This window comes from Leptidea sinapis, chromosome 7 (assembly GCF_905404315.1).
Source record: "Leptidea sinapis chromosome 7, ilLepSina1.1, whole genome shotgun sequence".
NCBI lineage: Eukaryota > Metazoa > Arthropoda > Insecta > Lepidoptera > Pieridae > Leptidea > Leptidea sinapis.
The window spans coordinates 9,824,353-9,845,810 of NC_066271.1; the positions used below are offsets into that span (position 1 = coordinate 9,824,353).

At 36.4% G+C, this 21,458-nt stretch overlaps 1 protein-coding gene across 1 annotated transcript; it reads right to left on the bottom strand.

Annotated features, from left to right (window-relative positions):
* Positions 1 to 556: 556 nt before the first annotated feature.
* LOC126965446 (uncharacterized) lies at positions 557 to 14,119 on the bottom strand. The gene is made up of 10 exons (XM_050809072.1): positions 14,094 to 14,119; positions 12,671 to 12,775; positions 10,676 to 10,773; positions 9,704 to 9,855; positions 8,951 to 9,100; positions 7,155 to 7,296; positions 6,038 to 6,197; positions 4,562 to 4,675; positions 3,892 to 4,031; positions 557 to 3,068 (listed from the first exon to the last, which is right to left on the bottom strand). The coding sequence occupies exons 3-10, from the start codon at positions 10,760 to 10,762 to the stop codon at positions 3,012 to 3,014; spliced, it is 1,002 nt and encodes a 333-aa protein (XP_050665029.1). The 5' UTR covers positions 10,763 to 10,773; positions 12,671 to 12,775; positions 14,094 to 14,119; the 3' UTR covers positions 557 to 3,011.
* Between the last annotated feature and the right edge of the window lie 7,339 nt (positions 14,120 to 21,458).

Here is a 21,458-nt window from a genome sequence, read left to right on the forward strand (position 1 = left end):
ACTTAATTGAAATTTTATGAACGATAAACCATGGTTGCCAGTTGAAAAATGACCGCAAACAGAGGTTGTCATTATTAAAACTTCAATTAAAAAAAACTGGCGACTATAAATAATTAACAGTAAAATACTAGTTTACACCTGGCAACCCTAACGTTGGGGCTAATAGAGCTATATACCACATTTTTTTTCAATTCCATAGGTACCTATTTCCTAAAATTACGTAAAATTGATTATAAAACAAAGTTGCTCACACTAACTGGAGCGAGAATCGTTTATTGAAAACAATATTGTATGTATTACAATTATGAGCGAGGATTCTCTAAGCAATAGAATATTAATTCTATTGCTTTGAGAATCCTCGCTGGTTGGACCCAGGGTGTCATTGTTAGGACCACAGTCTACTAAGAGATTTTACGTATGTTAGGACTTTTTGTCGTTTGCGAGTTTATCGTCTTTTGTGCGGTTTTTTGCTGCGAGGACGTGTCGGCAGCAACGTTGTACAAGTAAAAATAAAAAACTAAGTAAGATATAAGGTATTTTTTATTCATTTTTCTGTATGTAAACTAGAGGTTATTGTAATTATAAATAATTGTACATCATTATCAATGATCGTTTCAAAACAACAAAAATTTTTGAATGAGATAAAAATTTAAATAAATGAAATTCTTATAAATAAAGCACGATATTTAAATAACCTAAATGGAATTTGTGAAAACATAAAGAACTATACTTTGCTATAGTAGTAGCTATACCTATAGTATGTAACAGCTAACTACTCGAGCGCGCTTGAACTAAAACGTGATGGAGGCCTGATCACTGATGTCACTAAGATTAGAGCCTCTCCCCAATGACGTTCTATACATATAGACATATCATTCGCAGTCTGATAACGGAATGGGAAAAGTGCGCTTAAAGACAATGTAAGCACACTTTTCTCCTTAGTCGTGTGTCAACTGACTGTCAATAAACAAGCCAAAGTGTGCTATATGTTTGATTTGACAGGAGCACAGAGTACATTTTTTTTATTCGTTCTTGCGAACAGGCTATAGCCCGGACCTTTACTGCCTCGTCTTTAATATTTTCATTTTTGGTATTTATTTTCAGTATTTTGTTTTACAAAAAAGTCCAATAAAGTATTCTCATCTCATCTTTCATCAATAAAATTTCCCTTTTCTGTATGTTTTCACTATTTTTTAAAAGTTATTAACAACACGATTCACTTTCCTAGTTATAAGGAAGTAACAACTTTTTTCGAATCGCTCACTTTGACACATCAGCTATCCAGTGTAGGTTGAAATATTACCTCATAGTACGAATGAATGAACGAACTAAATCAGTTTGCGATTCAACTGACATAACTCTTGACATTCAATTGACATCATTGCAATTTAATCAGTTAATTTGACGTCAACCTAAACTAGATAGCTCTAATCACGTAGTGGTACGAAATAGCAAAGCAGTTCATTTTAGGTTGTCAATTGAATCGCAATAAGAGTTCATGGTAGGCCGCCCGATCTTTCGACTGGGTGAACCAATTTTGATAATTCTCTTTTTATTTGAAAGCCGGTGCATCCCGTGTGGTCCCATTGCAATTAATAAATCTTATTCTAGTAACGATTATTGTTATTTTTGGAGTCGGTGTCAGCCAAGGTAGGTTTGTAACTACATACATAGTTGTAGGTGAGATGTGCTTGAGTCGCACACAGTACATCAAAAATAACACTAATCGTTACTTGAATTAGATTTATTAATTTAATTGTTTAAAGATACGCAAATGTTTTTAAATTTTTAATGCATATTATATCTATTGTTTTGGAATAGTGTTTTTAAAGTCGGTTAACTTTATGTTAAATTTTTTTAAAGACCTACTGAACAATGTGAACGGCTTACAACAACGTGAAGACTTACATACTATTGCTATTTACACGTTATCACGGAAGTATCACTAGTAAACCTAGTGATAATTGATACTTATTTACATTGTAAATATGTAAAAGCTTATATTTTTGAGCTTTCCCGTACACGATATAATGAAAGAGAATTGGCGCCAGTTGGTAACAAGAGAGAGATGTGAAGAAATCTAAAACCAAATAAGCATATTTATATTTCACTACTAAAGGATTTAAGATTTTTGGATTTAACCACATTTAAAATTTGACAAAAGCTGTAAAATACAAATATATTATGTTGATGTCCACTTACACTACATATACCAAAAAGATACCACGGAAAAGTTATCTAATACTAAAAGACAAATTTTATTTTATTCAAGGAACTTAACGTTTTAATAACCAGTTGAACTAATTATTTTATGTAAATAAAAATATTAGATTTGAGCATTAGTTTTTCTCATTAAAGGTTATCTTAACTTATTAAATACCTTTAGAACGTAAAGAAGCAACAAACATAAACACAAGCCAATCAATAAACATACAAACGTTCCCCTTTGTAATATAAATGTGATTTTTAATTAAAAACGTAATAAACCTCCGACTAAACAGATCTTGATCGGAAAATAGGGACGGACTGACGAACGTAAAACTTATAGCAACCCTCTTTTTCGTCTGGGTTTTAACAAAACCTAACTGCTACTCCACTGATGTCACTGTCCAAATCGGGTTCTAAATTCAAAATACGCAGCTGAAACCAAATTAGTTTTTAAATTGCTGCCTATTGACCAATAATATTAAAAAAAAACTGGAGTAAACGAAGAAATGTATAGAAATAGCTGTCGAAGGTTATTATGGTATCATTTGTGGCATGTGCCATATTTCGGCTTTGATTTTGTATGAAGTGCATTGTCTATATGTATAGAACGTCATTGCCTGTCCCACTCCAACGTGCGAGGGTTATATTATAGAGACACATCAGTAAATAGCTTTAAATGCTAACATAATATTATGTCTTAGGCAAATGATATAACCTAATAAAAATAAAATTGACATTTCATAAATTGTATGCTATTTAGGCACATCTTTAAAAAGATCGTGTTTTTTAACTACACCGTTAAGTTATTTTTGTTCTTCGTCGTATTTTTTAGGAGGATCCATCTCTGACACCAACGATTTCTGAAAAAAAAAATATGCAAATATATTTTAAAACATATTTCCCCACTGAAGATTCCTATTTTAGATCTAAATAACGATTCTTTTGGTCATAGTTACTCCAACTAAGATGTACCTAGTTAATACAATCGTTTTATTATCTATAAAAGTTTTGGAACTCGTTTATTTTATAGATACCTATTTCCATAATCTGTATTTAACATAATAATATATAGGCAAATGCCATTCAAAAGATTCAAAAGACTAAAGGGGTATACACACTTTTCTCAAGTATTCCTGACGGTTTGTACATACCTACTACTCTTCTCGAACACTTCTCTTATTTTATCACCCGTAGCTACATATTATAAAAAAAATAATTGAAATATTCGTACCGTCTTTATCGTTTAATTCCCTACTTACCTAATGGGAAAATTTAATTGTGCCGACCCAATTTGACCGCGTGCAACACAGAGCTGCTCGAATTGTCGGAGTCCCAATGCTTTGTGGACGGTTAGATTATTTGGCGTTGCGTAGAGACGCCGCTTCAATGTGTGTCTTCTACCGCATATATCACGAGGAGTGTTTCGAAGAGCTGTTTGACCTGGTCAACTTCTACCTTCGTACGACAAGGCGCATATTTGGTTATTATCCCCACCATCTGGATGTATGGCATTCCTCCACACTGTGATTTTCAAGGAACTTTCTTCCCCGTACAAACAAGCTGTGGAATGAGCTATATTCCATTAAATAAATTATCGCTGTCACAAATAGGTACATAGTAATATAAAGTCTTTCCGAACGTTTAACTTGGAAGTCAGGTTAAACTTTTTTTAATGATACTAACTGAGTCCGCGGCAAGTGCTCGTGTCACTTCCTCTTCAATGTATTTTGCTTCGTCTGCGCTCACCAGCTGAGCTCTTAAGCAATCTATGGCAGTTTTTACCACGAATTCTAAATTTTCTCGTGCTGTTGCAACTCCACAATCTAAAGACAAATATAGACAACAATTATATTTATTACTGTAAACTAAGTACAGCAAATGCTTGAAAAATACAAGCTCTTATTAACTTGGATAGCGTCCTTGGTGAAACACTTTTGTCTTTTTGGATTGAGAGCAAAACCTTCAATATAAATTGAAACTGCAGGGCGTGACTTAACGGTATGTTAATCCCTTTCATCTTAATACACCTAGTCCAAAATCACTTTTGATTTGTTTTAATATCTAATAATTTATTAATTGTGAAAATATTTTCTTATAAAGTTTTCGTAAAATCCGGTGCAAGCCTATCAAACTAAATTTAACTTCACTTTAGCTGTAAAAGGAAAAAAAAAAGTCGCTTAAAGATGAATTACTATAGGTGCGACCTAAGGACCTACAAGCTCAAAGCACTCTCTCTCATACTTCAAAGGCCAGCAACGCATCTCTTGGCCTCTGGTATCGCGGGTGTCGGTGTTTTTACTTTTTATTAGGTGAACCACATGCCAAATAGTCCTCTCTAATATCAAAAACAAACCTTTCAAATCCTCAATGACTTCAGCAACATCGATGGCGTCTATAGAAGCAGCCGTCAATGGATTATCCTCGTCGATTAATGATTTCACAAGTGACGTCATAGTTTCTTCGGTGGCTGAAAATTTTAAGAGTTTATAAACATCAGGCAAACGTTGGGTGATATATATTATTAGGTGCTATGTAAGTTGTAACGTGAAGCACAAACTTAAATTCCTTTATAGAGACACTGCGTACTTAAAGTGATTTAGTATGCCAAGCATTTATTTGGATGAGAAGTGCAAAAAGCATAAATTTATTATTTATGTACCTAACCTACCTATTTGATTTTTAGCAGTTGACTATGAATGAGCACAAAATATGTAGAGCATAATGGATTAAATACTAGTGTCAGTACATTATAACAATGTTAGTACAGTTACTATACTATACGAGTATAACATAATTACTATAAAATCTTATCCATTGGATTATCCTCTGGCGTTGTTTTCCGAACATCTTTTATGTGATTTGGCAATAGAAGGAGCAGCTAACACACGTTGGCAGGGCGACCTCCGAGGGTCCATTTGCCCAAAACCAGTGTTAGTGTCAGTGAGTCCTACCACAATAAGAAACTGGCTGACTGTCACGCTGGCTCACATTTATACCCGTTCTAATCCTTGGCCTTTCTGGCGGCCGTTATTACTGCTATATGCTGATATTTAAGATCTAATATCACCTCCATGGCTGCTGTTGGGCATGATTTCATAGCGCAGACGCATGCTAGCCTTTGCAGTTTTGTAAGGCATAGTTTCACCGCTACGTTAGATGTCTTATTTGCACACACACACAGCCATTATCTGTGATTATGGGCCTTGCCACCAATAAGTACATTTCACAAAGGTCTCTGGGGGATTGCCCCTAGTTCCTTCACGGCACAATGCTTCGAATAACATGACTTTCACATGAAGTCTGCTTTGAGCAACACTGCGCCGTCCTCCTTACTGGCAAGCTCTACGCGCGCGCTCTACGGTGTGTTCACCATTAAGTCATTCGAGGAGATATCACGTAAATATTCTTTCGTTTTTCATTTGCGAGAAGAATGCAAGGAACGAGCAAATTTCGCGACACCCATGAACTACGAGTATGGTTTCACGTTGACGCTTCCCGGTGTTCGAGATCGAGATATTAATGTCCCGCGACGATGGATTAGCGACACGTTGCAGCGTACGAAGCGATGTAACGTCGACAATATGGAGTGCTGGTTTGTCGCGGATTGCTGACGCGTGAGTCGAGCGAGTGTATAGCCGGCATTATGCTGAGGCCAAAAAGTGTAATCTGTACTTTTGGCTCTTACTTTGAACAGATATTTGACCTGTATCTATACCTGTCGGAAATTATAATATACTCGCTAAAATGCTAGTTGAGGTATTTGAGACAATCTGCTTAAAATTTAAATATTATCCAACTAACTCTTTACCGATAAGCAAAACAAGTTTACCTATATCGACAACATCTGCAGAATGCAACAGAGCTGCCAGACATGGAGCGAGCCTCTCGTGCAGATGTTTCTTGTCGAGGGACACGTCTTGTAGAGCTTCTTCTAGAGACTCCAGCACATGAGATGATTCCTGACGAGCCGTTCCTTCCATAGCTTCCACCTTCGTAGTTGACATAAAAATCATGTTTTAAGTCATTATGTTTAAATCATATGGGTAGTATTATATATATTATAATTGACACGAAAGTTTCAAGTTTTACGAGGATGAAAGTGTGTAATCCACGTAAGGTGGCAAGAATTCCAGTCACTCTTTTAAACCCCAAAGATTAATGAGTTTTTGTATCTTACAAGATTATTGCTTGGAATTATTATATTGGTCAAGTTATATTTTTAACCGACTTCAAAAAAGGAGGAGATTCTCAATTCGACGGTATTTTTTTGAAGTGAAAACTTCTTTGGCATTGTTATGAAAATAGATAAAACGAAAAAGCGACGGTAAAAAGAGACAGACACATAAGATTTAACGTGGGAGAAAATGAGATAGGAAGCATTACACAGTTTCTTGTGTTCGTGATATTTTAAAATATCTTTAAATAACATTTTATTGAATGTTTTTTTAGGAAATTACTTTTTTTTTAATATTTTTGAAAACATTTTATTGCATGTTTTTTTTGAAGTTTTTTTTAATATTTTCTTTTTTAAAGACATTTTATGGAATGTTTTTATTGGAAATATTTTTTAAATATATTTCTTTGAAATATTTGTTTTAATAATTTGCAATAAGTATGCGCGCGACAAATGGACGAATAACTCAATATCACGCCAACCGATTTCGATTACTATTTTTTAATTGGAAAGGAAGTCCTTTCCAATTAAAAAAAGAACAAGGTGAGTTTGATGTGAGTTTGGTGAGGTTCTGACTATGGGATCCGTGACATAGTAACAAAACTATTCAATTCTTAGTAGCAAATTAACGATTTTCAGCCGAATCTTTGATACGCTATCCAGCAGGCAGCACAAGCCACAGACGTAAGTAGAATCTTCATAAATTCACTTATAAACTACAGTACAAACATGGACACCAAAACAACAACTGAAGGGTAAGATTGCTTTTTACATGCTGACGAATGAGGCGGTCTGCCAAGGCTGCGAGGGCATCGAAGGCTCGGGTCTGTTTCTTGTACAGGCTGGGGTCGCCGCCATACCGCAGTAGCCACTTGCGAACGATGCGGTCCACGATCTCATAACGGGTCTTGGCGCTGAAATCATATAAAATAATATTCAAAGTATATTATATTATAAGTATGGGAATGGCCACGACTATCAATCGTAATATGTAGCCGTCACCCGACATGTTGCCCCTAACTTATGTTTACATATTAATGTAAGTAACATTAATTTGTAAGAAACATTAGTTTCTCATGCAAAATTTTAAGTAAATCTAGTAAAGATTTTGTACTTTTCCTGGACATCCATACAGACAAATAGACAAAGATTCTATTAAGTACTTTATTGGCTTCGGTATTGTTTTTGTATATTTATTTTATTTTTACTGGTATACACAGCAAGTATTATTTTCATAAATATTCAATGCAATAGCTTTTATTATTTATCACTTTATGGCGCCTGACTTTCATAAAGAGCGCACACAAGTGTCATAGGACCTTAGAAATCAAATAAGAAGGAACTTCATGTTGGTAAGAGCGCTCGGACGTAGAAAAGAGTAGAAAGAGCGAAAGTAGAGTAGTAGAGAGGTTCTCCTCTCGCATCGTCCATAAAATTTCTCAGAAGTGAGGCATAAATTGTTAAGAAGATTACAAGTGACACGGCCGCGGTGGCATTAAAGTGAGTAAGTAGTGATTAAGTATCACTCGGAACGCCAGTCTTTACCCTCACTTACCCTTAAGATTTCTATGAGGAGAATCGTTGACTCTCACCATGGAGGCCCCGGGTTCGATCCTCCCCGCCACGTACCAACCATCACGTACGTAACTCCTGTTTTCAATTTTCATGTTTGTTGACGCTTTATAAGTTCGGTGACGCAATTGTGATTCCTCTGGTATTACAAGAGAGTTCGGCCCGCGGTGATCACCTACTAACAGGTGATCACTAGGTTCATAAAAACACATACCACATATTATATTGCCCCGTTCCGGCTCGCTGAATAATGTATTAACATTCGACGTCAAATGGCAGCCTAACTTGATTTAAAGATATTTATTTTACCCGTAGGACACAAATTGCCACTTACCCAAATGTCAATAACAAACAAAAATCGAAATTTATATCTAATTTATTAACTACTAGCGGACCCGACAGACGTTGTTCTGTATATAATAAATAAAATTATGTTTTTATATGAATTTGTCAATAATATATTATCATAACATCAAAAATTACTTCGCAAAATATGCACCCTGCTGTCGTAATGAAATTGTTTCACAGCAGAACTGTCAAACAGTGCGTCAATAAATTGCACTCATAGAAATTATGTATCAGGACACATCAAAGGAAAAACAAATTTGTTGTTTTTATTTAATTTAGCAGCATTTTCCTATTTATTCACCTTTTAAACCTTCTCTGGACTTCCACAAATAATTCAAGACCATAATTAGCCAAATCGGTCCAGCCGTTCTCGAGTTTTAGCGAGACTAAAGAACAGCAATTCATTTTTATATATATAGATTGCAGTTCATGGCAAAACTTAATGTCTACTGGGAAAATAACTCCAAAGAAAAACCCAATACAAGTTGACTCAACATATCTCACGTAGGGGTCGTTCATTGGTCGCGCACACATAGTCCACTACACCCTCATGATATCAATGTGTCCGTGAAGTCGACGACCTCCCTTATGATACATAGATAAACAATTAGTCCCAACGCAATCGATTATCATCAAGTTAATACTAACCCGGAGATGACATCAGGAAGCTCCGCAGTCAGCTCCCGGAGCAGCTCGTCCGCATCATCGCGACTCACCCTCATAGCATCCAGACAATCGTACAATAACTTCATTATATTGACGTCGTAAACTAATTTCGTTTGGGATCCCAAAGGTGTTCTGTAAAATATGTACTATGTTATATTGATCTGTTACCACCGGGCCGGGTGACCAACATGGGGCACTTTCACACACAATTCTGAGTACACACTCGAGCCACATTTATTTGCCAAACGTTCAAGTACAGCTGTTACAAGTGTTTCCGCCATATTTCATTTGCTCCTTTCGGAATGAACTTGTAACTGTCAGTGTCAACGTCAGTTGTCAAGTTCTCGTTTCCCCGTCTCCCTCCTTCCGCACCCCGTTCCCTCTACCCCTGCCTCGCCCTACACACTCTCACTTCGGTAGATCACGCGCTGACACGCATGCGCAGCGCTCCGCGACCCGAAAGTCTATGACTCCCAAAGAACTAATGAAATATCCGTTGAAACGCTAAATCACGTTCTGCTCACAAGCAACTCGAACTAACCAATTAATATACAACTAACATGTTCTGTCATTGTCAGTTTATTATATAAATAAATCGATAAATGTATGTTCTCTGTGGATTCCAAAAGGCTCGAGCGATTTTTATAAAATTATTAGAGGTTTTGTTTTATCATTCAATTCAAACGAACCAAGTCGGGTTGGACCACGTGGATAGTTATAGAGTAGGGTACTTACATTGGAAAATATTTCTTTCGGAAATGTCTGGTATGCGGTATGTTGAAGAGATATATCTGTGAGCGATTGGAATCCGGAGGACTCCCCGACGGCAGCGGTGGGTGGTATGAGAGAGGCTTCAGTTTTAACTTATTTATCTCTTCACGAAGCACCTGTTGGTTAAGATTAGTGTTCAAATATTATTACTAGTTATACACCGCTAGTTTTTAATTAACAAAAAAGTCAGGTAATATAGAATAGTTATCCGTAAACAATCAAATTATGTTATGTTATTACATCCATACGCACACAATTAAAATTATTGTAATTTGTCAATGATAATTTCGTGGGATATTTCTTTAATACTGATTTTATATATCTTAAGTTTTACAAACTGATGCCCACGACTTCGGCCGCGTAAATAAAGGGTTTTTAAGAATAATAAGCAAGTTTGGTATTGAAGGTTATCATGTCCTATTCCAGTTCTGGTTCTCATTTTCGCTCCCGTTCCCAACATATTATATGAATAATATTTCGTAGAAGATTGGTATGACAAACTAAACCCACTATTGGAATAGTTATAGCTCGTCGAAGTGAATTTCAGTACATATTTCACAAATCTCGCGGAAACCATGGATTTTTCCGGGATAAAATATAGCCTATGTCCTTTCCCAAGCTCTAGTCTATCGCTGCACCATTTCATCAAAATCAGTTCTGTGGCTCCGGCGTAAAAGCGTAACAAACAAACTTACATTCACATTTATAATATTAATGGGGATTTTTATGTGCCTAAATGTGTTCAATTACTTATAGTAACTGATAACCACTTTTTTTGGTAATCTAAAAATAGCGCTGGTAACTCATGCCCACGGGGTTTTAAGTCCCTGAGAAAGTCAACCAAGTAAAACAAAGTAAAACATAGACTTAAAGTTTACTACATTCGTTATCTAGCACTATCTTAGGGATTCAAGATATATATTTCTATAACATTACCATAATTTGTTCATTTTGTTGAGTGCGAACAATGCGCAAGCGCACAACATCCCGTTCGTACTGCGCCGGCTCGTACCCGCCCGCCATCTTTGTCAGGTCTTTAGGTGGCTTTCATGCAAAAACATTAATATTGAATTCAATTAATATAATGCTGGAAAGAGCTTCTTGGCGAGCTGGTGTTCAAACTGAATTAGATCATCGAGCATCTAAGAACCTATAGCGAGCAAAAATAGAATAAATTGGAAGGTCACCAGCAAAGATTTGAAAAGAACAGAGAATAGACCGACTTAGTATTACATGAATCTCACAACTTTTTACGGTAGAAGAAAAGAGACTTGGTTTCTTTTATGAGTTATGTTTTTTATATATATTCACATACTGTTGACGTACAATGAATACCTGAAATAAGACACTCCATAGTTATTAGGTTTAGATATGCGGTTATTTGGACAGTTTTTCACTGCACACTTTATCATTGCGTGGCCTTGTATTCAAAGCGCGGTCGAAACACAACTGAACGACAACTCTACCTAAAAGACGCGTTAGTAGTTTTACTTCATACAATTATTGAGCATGATCGTTAGTCTATCTGTTTATTGTACGATAATGACAAACTACGTACTATGTGAGTGGTATAAAGGCATAAAAGGCATTTATTTTCTCAAAATTGATTCCTTTAAAAAAAAAAATTCTTTTTGATGTCATTTCTAATATACTAGATACTACTACCGCTTCGAAAGCAAATGACGCTCTGAGAGAGAAGAAGCGGCGCAAGGAACTCTCCCAGCATTCTTTTTTTGCGCTCCTTTTAATAAAAATATACAATATTGTACTGTCATTGCTATTGCTATAAAATAATCATAATCTAATCCCAGGCTGTCTGATCACTTAGATATTCAGCTGTGGAGTAATAGGATTTACGACAGAGCCATTTTTTTTATAAAACATTTAAATTTATTTATAGATAATGCCTGAACAGGGGCTGGGACTTTATTATAAAAGTTACCCTTAAAGCTATTAGGTATGTATCTTATGAACCCTACTAGAATTAGTTACAAGAAATCCCTTATTTCTAGTGTTATAATAATGAAAATAACTATTAAGTGCAAAAAGGTGACAATTTTTGTGAACGTATATTAAATTTTCATAAATGTACAGACAATGAGCAGTGATAATATTTATTTCTTTAAATTTTTCTTTGAGAGACTGTCTATAACCAAGCTGATGTATAGCACGAACAGCTCTCTTTTGTAGAGCAAACACTATATCAATGTCAGCAGCATGACCCCACAGTAAAATACCGTACGTCATGATGCTGTGAAAATAACAAAAGTACACTAATCTAGGGGTCCCAACAATCGTGTACTCTCTAATCCTTCTAACGGCATATGCCGCAGAGCTGAGTCTGTCTGCTAGTTGCACAATAAGTGGACCCCACTGAAGTTTAACTTTTTATCTAACGTGATACCCAAGGAGACCGTAGTGTCCACAAGTTCCAATCTCTGGTCATTTATAAGTACGTTGGTTTGTACCTCCACTGTGTTTGGTATAATGAACCGTAAACACTTTGTTTTTATACTATTTAAGTGCAGATTATTCGTTTCAAACCAACGCACTATCTTTGACAGTGCATTGTTTACCTCTTCATCAATTTTTCATTTACAGTTCACACCAGCTTGCCATTTACATCGACTATCTGAACACTTTCACTTAAATATGATTTTAACAGATTTAGGGCTCTATTTTTCACTCCATAATGCTTTAGTTTTAGGAGTAAAGCTTCATGGTGGACGCAGTCAAATGACAAATCACAAAAAATGCCCAATACATCCAGTGACTCTTCTCAGGCGTGAAAGATGTGCTCAATGAATCTAGTACCCGCATTAATTGTTGATAAGCCCCTAGGGTAGCGACTAGGGAAGCTTGGTACTTGGTAGGTCCGTTACCAACAGTGATCGGCAATCAATAATGTATTGTATAATATTAAATTAATACCTTTCGAGGTAAAACGTCCGCTTGTAAGGCAGCTGCCACTCGAAGTCGCTCCGAATACTTCTCCATCGCGGTCAGGTACTGCTTCTCGAGTTCGCCATGACGCTCCTAGGTACAAACATCTGGATATAATACTATGTGTTTTAGGAAAACATTTACTCTAAATATATTAGTGCCTAGCTGACCCGGCAAACGTTGTTTTGCCATATAAATTATTTTTAGAGTTAGACCGTTTCTTGGACATTGCAACATTACTTTATTATTCTAAAATAAACGTAATATACCCTAAGTTACTCCTTATTACATCAGCTACCTTCCAATAAAAGTCCCGTCAAAATCGGTCCAGCCATTTTAGAGATTAGCCGGAACAAACGGACAGACAGACAAAATTTTTAAAAAATGTTACTTTGGGGTATGTACCGTATATATACTCATATAGATGTAGTAAAAAACGGTTATTTCAATATTACAAACAGACACTCCAATTTTATTTATATGTATAGATGTATAGATTTTTACAAGTAATTCTATCAGTTTAGGTACATAATATCAAGTTCAGAAAATATTAGTTTCTCTTAAATCTTCATAGCATGTTAATCCCATTGGAAACTTTGTCTTATTACATATTCGCAATGACGTTTTATATACATAATATGGATATATATCATTCCCAGTCTGAAAAATAAACGGCAAACGTGTGCTTAGAGACAATCTAAGCATACTTTTCTTTGGTCGTATGTCAACTGTGTGTCAATCACCAAGTCTAATGCTCAAATAATATGTTAACGATGCATAAATGAGGCGTGACTTATCTCCGGTAAGTTTATTTTATTTTTATAAGATGGGTTGGTGAAAAGCGTAAATAATTTAGTAAAACGAATATTTTTTCATTAAATGTGGTACAATTATTGACAAGTATTCACATCCCTTTCTCTCCCGCTTGTCATAATGAGATAAATGACGCGACCTGCACACAGTCAGAAATGAAAACTATAGAATCGCTCTATTTTTTAAAGGCGCAGTGAACAACGATTAGCAATATTGTATCTTGTGTACAGAAAGTCATTACCGGTGAATGTGAACGGCTTACAAGAACGTGAACAATTACAAACTAGTGATATTTAAACGGTATCACAAACGTATCATTGCCTAATGATAATTTATATTTGACTGATCATTATCTCGATAATGAAAGAGAATTGGCTCCAGTTGGTAGCAAGAGACAGATGTAAAGAATTTTACAAACCAAATAAGTCGAGTGTGATTTGCTATCTTGCCGGTTTTAACCTCAACGGCTTTTTAGGAGCGTTGACATTTAAGTTCTCATTTTACTTATTCTAATATGAATAATAAATTTTGTTCTAACAATAGCACAACAAATGGTAGCCTGCCACTGGACCGAACTACTCGATCGAACACAACTTACGCGCCAAGTCCTGAGCTGCTTCAGTATCTGCGGTATTGTCCCGAGGGTCAAGGAGTACTTGTGCCGGCGCGCCATCTGCCGCAGCAGATCATCCAGCGTGCGGTCCACTTTGCGGGGCTTCCCCAACTTCCGGGTGAGCACGTCCCTCATCTGGGCCTGCAGTTCAGCCGCCTTCGCCTCCATGGCTTTAATGTCCACATTCATCCGGAACAGATGAGTGCGGTTAGTTCTACAACAGGTTGGAAGAGACCATTATATTGTATATTACCAGTGGAAGGCTACATTGCACAAGATGCCGGCTAGATTATGGGCACCACAACGGCGCCTATTGCCTCCGTGAAGCCGTAATGTGTAAGCTTTATTGTGTTCCGGATTGAAGGGTACCCTACCTAGTGGAATTACTGGGCAGATTAGACTTAACATGTCTCAAGGTGCCGAGCGCAATTAGTGCCACTTAGAATTTTTGGGTTTTTTAAGAATCCTGAGCGGCACTGCATCGTAATGGGCAGGGCATATTAATTACTATCAGCTTAACGTCATGCTCAACTCGTATATAGCTATAGTCATAAAAAATATTAACGTTTTCCTGTCTAGAAGTGTTTTAAATAATAACAAATATTCAAAATACTGATGAGGTTTTGTTTTGGTACAAACAGTTTAATAAATATGTCCTGTGTTAATACTATAATATTATATATATTGCTGTGGGGTAATGCTGCTGATATTAATACCATCTTTGTGCTGCAGAAGAGGGTATTCGCTATTCTATATACATATAGGGCTATTCGCGCTATTATAATCCTCCTAAAATATCATTAACAGCAAAATTAAAAAAAACTTATAAGGCTAAGGTAAAGGTAAAGGTAAAAATAAAACATAAATGACATTCTTAATGATACCACAGATTGGGAATCAAGCGTGTAAGGTATCTCGATGCCTGAGTGAATATTTGACGTTTGAGTCTTTCTTATGCCTCACTTTATATAATATAATATAATATATATATAATATATTGAAATTAAAGAATTCGTAAAACGATAAAGCTGTGAATGTTGATTTTAAATAATGTCTATTAGATTCTTGCCTTCTTCTCATTAAAGCTCAACCTTTTCCAAAGCGGTGGTAAATGAAAAAAAGGAAAAAAAAATCTTTTGACGTTCTTAAGTGTCATTTCCTTGACCTACATTAATTGAGTAATTTTGATTTGATTTGATTGGTATAGTCGTTGGAAATGCGCAATAAATAGATATAAAGTAATATTACCTAAAGTTAACAAGTGACCACTTACTTTTGCCTTTGTTTTTGTTGTTTCATTTCGTCATGTAATTCCAGAACACGTTTGCGTAATCTCGCCAACATCTTCTCGGGAAACACCACCGTATGAGCCAGACCGTCGGGTCCGGTACATCCTTGCAGAGCGGACGCCCTCACTTGATCATACCTCAGAACTACCACTTGGTCGACATCGTTTAAGCAGTTTTGTTTTTCCATCTGTATAAATAGGGTGTTACCAGTGAACGCATATAAAACATGGAAGCATTTCTGACCCTTAAAAATAGCGCAACTCAAACTATCCCGTATTGGGCCGGGCTTGGTATGGTATAATCGGCCTTATTTCTGCATCTTGACGACTGTGCGCCTATTTTGCGTGTGTGGGAATATATTTGTTATTCCTGCAACCCCAATTCCTCCGAAACCTTAGCAACCTCCTCTCCTTCCTAAAGACTTCCGGGGGTGTTTTTGGGGTACCAACATGTTGAGCCCGGTAAGTTGCTACACCTGGAGAAGTACATGCGCATTTTCCTCTGCCACTTATTATTTTATGCCTATAGATGTTTATTATTAGGGGCGCCGTTATATAAGTTGAATTCTCTTGGTCTTAATAAGGCGATTTGCTTGGCGTCAGCAGCGTTTCCGAATTCGGCTTCTGAGCCACCCAGAAGGTAGAGGTATGATGGGTTCTACCCCTATGACAGTAATATTTGAGCTTCTAGCTAACCTATCTGCAATATCATTTCCAGATGAGTTGATGTGACCTTTCGTCCATTTTATGGTAACTTCGGTATGGTTACAAACATGATTTAAGGTGTTATGACATTCATAGATCATTGGTGGAGTTGCTATTATTTGAACCATTATTACTAGCTGGAGTATCTGGTCAGGGTCGTAAAATATCTTTATACCTAAGTGATGAGGGCGCAACAATAGTAGGCTATTTTTAATTTCGGTACCATCAGCTAGTTTTAATATAAGATTAACAATGCCTACGAGTTCTTTCTTTAAGGGATCCTTAAACTGAAATTAGCAATATCATTAATAATACCATTTATATTGTACACGTCGGCGATAATTAACTTAAATTAGTGTGTTTAATTTGTATGTAAATAATATTAATTGTACCTATAGTCACTTTTCCAATTGTTATAGTTTGTTTCATGTTTTTCGATATTCATTGTATTTAGTTAAAGTTTTTTATTGAATAAAGTAATGATATACTAAGTAATGATAGCTGGGGTTTAACTCATGGCTCCCTAAATACGTCACGACACGCAAACAATCTGCTCCTAACGACCAGTCCGAAAGGTTCTCCACAAATCGGCATTTTAGTTTCAAGAACCCTCCGCCCGCTGGCTCTACGAGACTCTAACGCTCCGTTCAACAACCCTGGATCAGGCGGGAATATATTACATAAATAACTACAACATTTACCATAAATTCACGGAGGTCATTCTTTCTCTTTTCCAACTGTATAGAAAACTTCCGTTTCACTTTATTGTGAGCGTCAATGTCTCGCCGCAACAGTTCCGCCATTCGGTCTTGCTCAATTATATTTTGTTCAAATTTGTGTCTGAAAGTAATCAGTAGGTATTACAATGTAAGCCTAGATGACGATTAAATGTATTTTATATTTGATTATATGATGATTAGATGTATTTATATATTTGTTACAATGGCGTAGCGTGCATTAGTGGGCCCCATAAAAAAATTTGTTTGGGGCCCCATATAAAGGTAAAGATTTGTCACAAAAGCAAAAAAAAATTTTGCATAAAATTAAAAGAAATATTTGTTCATCATAATTGTCTGTCACTTTTCCCAAAATCCCTCTTTTCTTTGCCTCTTTTCAGGCAAACAGCAAAAGATTTTATTAATTTTTGCTTACGCACTTAGGGGCCCTCATTACCCGGGGGCCTCTCATAATTGTTACGGCAGATACGGCGGTAGCTACGCCCCTGATATGTTATTTGCGGAACAAAATTATATACGTCTTCACTTTACTACAAGCGTTAATTTAGTCTCGGTTTATTAACAATCAGCTCACCTCGTATTCCTCAACTCATATGTCTTATCATAAATCTCTACATCGCAGCCCTCAGGGCACACGTTTGGGTCCAAGCGTATCGGTCCTATATCGCGGCTGTCCAAGCTTCCTTCATCATCCTCTTCACTGGATGACGATGAAGATTCAGACTCCGATGATTCTTAAACAATAATATTACTTTTGAATGCACACAATATATTGTACCGAAGCCGGTTGTCAATCTAAACATAAAAATATACTTAGTTTGGCCATATATACTGTTACGATAAAAAATAAACAAAATATTACATTTGAATTTGGAATCTGTCATTTTTATATATTGTTTATTGAGTTTTCTCATTTTGGCGCCAATACATTGTACAATATTTTGCGTTTTTTTTTTATGGAATAGGAGGACAAACGAGCGTACGGGTCAAGTGATCACCGCCGCCCACAATCTCTTGCAACACCAGAGGAATCACAGGAGCGTTGCCGGCCTTTAAGGAAGGTGTACGCGCTTTGTTTGAAGGTACCCATGTCGTATTGTCCCGGAAACACCGCACAAGGAAGCTCATTCCACAGCTGTTGTAGTACGTGGAAGAAAGCTCCTTGAATTAGCTATTTTAGCAGTGTAAATATGTTGCCAATAAAGTTTATTATTATTATTATTATTATAATACCGCACTGTGGAGGACCGCGACACATCCAGATGGTGAGGATGATATCCTAAATTGTGGCGTGTCGTGCGAAGGTGGAATTCGGCGGCAGGAATCAGGTTAATCAGCTCTTCGGAACACTCCCCGTGATAAATGCGGTAGAAGACAGACAATGAAGCGACGTCTCTACGCAACGCCAAGTGATCCAGCCGTTCACAGAGCACTGTGTCCCCGACAATTCGAGCTGCTCTGCGTTGCACGCCGTCAAATGGATCGAGCTGATACTGGGGTGCGCCAGACCAGAGATGACAGCAATACTCCATGTGTGGCCGGACCTGCGCTTTGTAGAGCGCTAGTATGTGGGCCATCGTGGGTAATCAATTGTAGGTATGAAACTATAAATTGTACAACAGGAAGGAGATATCTCGGTGACAGGATGACCGAGATACCACTAGTATCTCTCTTATAGGGTATATATATTCGAATCCCGGTAGGTGCAAGCATTTATATGATGAATATGGATGTTTGTTTCCGAGTCATGGATGTTTAAATGTATGTGTTTAAGTATGTATATTGTATTAAATATATCATTGTCTTGTAACCCATAACACAGGCTATATTTGCTTATAACTTGGGGCAAGATAATTTGTGTAAAAAGTGTGTCAATATTATTATTATATGAGTCAATATTATATATATCACCCCGCGTCGCAAAAGCATATAAATCGCGTGATGAAGCCTACCACAAGAACTCAACCAGCAAATATGAATATATACCATCGTCATCGTGATCTCGTGGCGGTCGATACTTCTTTTTGAATATTCTTCTCAAGAAATCTGCAAACTTGTTGTCCTGAACCAACTTTTTAAATTGTCTTTGCAACTCCTGACACGACAGCTCCAGCTCTTCCTTCTCAGCCTGATGCTCTTCAATTCGATGCTGACACTCCGTTATTTGATCTTGAACACCTCTAACCTGAATATTTGTGAAACATTATAAACATTGTACAAACAATAGTGTGGTATTTCTAATCAGTTGGCCTCTTTGACTACTACTTTTGTTGAGTGCTTTAAGTGTCTGCTGCTACTGCCAAAGGAAAAACGCGTTCCGGGTTCGTTGCCGTGGTGCATATTTTTCCATAAGTGAATATTTTCAAATTCAAATATTTTCCGTCGTGTCGAACTAAATCGCTTAAAAAGTTAAATAAAAGTAACTAATCAAATACCAAATATGTGGGTAGTTTGATATATATGGGTCCAATATTAGACAAACCCGCTAAAATATTTAAGAATGTATATGTAATGGCAAAGATCGATTAAATAATTCCGAAAAACCTGGCGTTTATAAATTACTTAAGTTGTGACACTTGTAACGGGGTACATATAGGTCAAACGGGTCGAAATTTCGAAATTAGATTAAAGGAACATATTGCCGGATTTAGAAATAATCTTCCCGAACAATCCCACTTCGCAAAACATTTAATTGACACCGGCAACTCACTCGGAAACAATAATAATTTTAATATTTTACATACACGTGAAAAAGGATTTCGCTTGAATGTGTTAGAGCAATGAGAAATAATAAAACACAAAAATAAAATGCTTACATTGTTGAATGAACAAAAAAATTTGGTCAATTCACCATTGTTACGTATCTCTTTCGGGGGTAATACTTCACAACAGCCGACCAATCACACCGCGTGATGTCATGGGACGAGCGTATAAAAGAGCGGTTTCCGACTCATTTAATTCATTCTCGTGCCAGAGTTTGGCGAGTCAACATCTCCTGAGGATGCCTTTTGTAGAGGCGAAACAGATATCGAATTGTTTAAAGACAAATATTGGCGGAATTAACACTAAAGTAAACTCAAAACATTTGGATAATTATGGATTTCCGCAAGTAACGTCTACTTTAATAAATTTTGGTTTTAACTTTGGGTTTATCGACAAATTTTGCTAATAACTCTAATCATAAAAACAGATTTATATTTACAGGAAAATGATCTTAAGATAATTGGTAGACAGTCGAGGCAAATTTCGACCTACTTGTTTAATATGACTGTAGGATGATCTTAAGGTGGGTCACGATTCAATTTTGTCGATAGTACCCATTGCTATAAGGCCCGACTATATAGGCGGCTCATAATAATTTCTGAAGTGTTCAGGGTTTCCCTCGGTGACCCAACTCTTGTCCACGAATCTTCTAAATAGTGTACCAAACCTGCATTAGTTTTGCATACACCCTCTCAGCCAAGCGGTCCTCGTGGGCTTCAAATCGATTTAGGACGTTCATTTCTCTGTGCAGTTGATACAGATGCAGTTCTAACAATTGACTCTTCTCCTGCAAAGCAAAATACAACTAGCAATCATTGTAGATTCAAGAAAATTGTGTAAGTAAACAAAATACGTAATAAATATTTTCTTAGATTGGTATTTGATTTGGTACAATTACAAAACTGTTATGCTCTCACTGTTGTGCTGTACCCAATCAGACCCAAGCACTTAACGTTTGTCTCCGTTGTTATAACGAAAAGTCCGCAACTTGTCCATTATTCAATGTTTGGCTCGATTACTTGGTATTACGTAGACGTCACATAATTTTATATTTTTAGGGGTTAGAAGCTCTACGATCTGTTTCCTGCTGGCCAATTCCAGTATTGCACCACACACCACGATAATGATTATGGTCTTCCCCCATTCACAGATTCCTTCTGATTTCTACCAGGTTCAACAAACCAGTAGAACGAGCTTCCTTCCATGGTCAATATGATATGGTAAAATGCGTATAAAATCTTAGTTGTACAGTCTTAAATGCTAGCTAGAAATTTTTAGCAGAGATTGTGCTGTGTTTGTCATAATATCTTTAGTGGTATAATATGATTCAATATTTATATTGAAACTAGCTGCCCGGACTGACTTCGTTCTGTCAAAAGATAAAAATAAAATAAATGTAAAGTTTTTCGAGTCATCACGTTATTTACATTTCAACAATAAACGACAATTACTCACACAAATATGTTTTTAAATTTTGTAGACTGCAATACTTTATTACCTTGATAAATTTGTATTCTAATGCTTTATGGTATACAATATTTTTTGTTTGTTTAATTAGCGCATAAACAAATAAAGCTGACGGTTTCCCAACGCGGGAGCAGGCAACATACAACTGCCCATAAGAGATGCAGGGTATTTCTATATTTACACCGCAAATACTTAAAGACTGACCCTGTGATATATTTATGGTTAACTCTAGTTAGACTATGACAGCTGTGAAAACGTCGAAAAATAAAAATGTTTAGACCTAACCTCTATTTAGAGCAATTCACGCACAGTGTCATAATATACAAATCGCGAGTATAAGACGTAGTTTGTCACGCACACTTATCTAATATTTCTGATTAGATAAGTGTG

Coding starts and splice junctions, on each gene's coding strand:
- LOC126965446 (XM_050809072.1), bottom strand. CDS start 10,762: ATGGCGGGCGGGTACGAGCCGGCGCAGTACGAACGGGATGTTGTGCGC. Junction 4,676..6,037: donor TGCAGATGTTGTCGATATAG/GTAAACTTGTTT, acceptor TAAAATTTTCAG/CCACCGAAGAAACTATGACG. Junction 3,069..3,891: donor GAGCACTTGCCGCGGACTCA/GTTAGTATCATT, acceptor TTTTTTTTTCAG/AAATCGTTGGTGTCAGAGAT.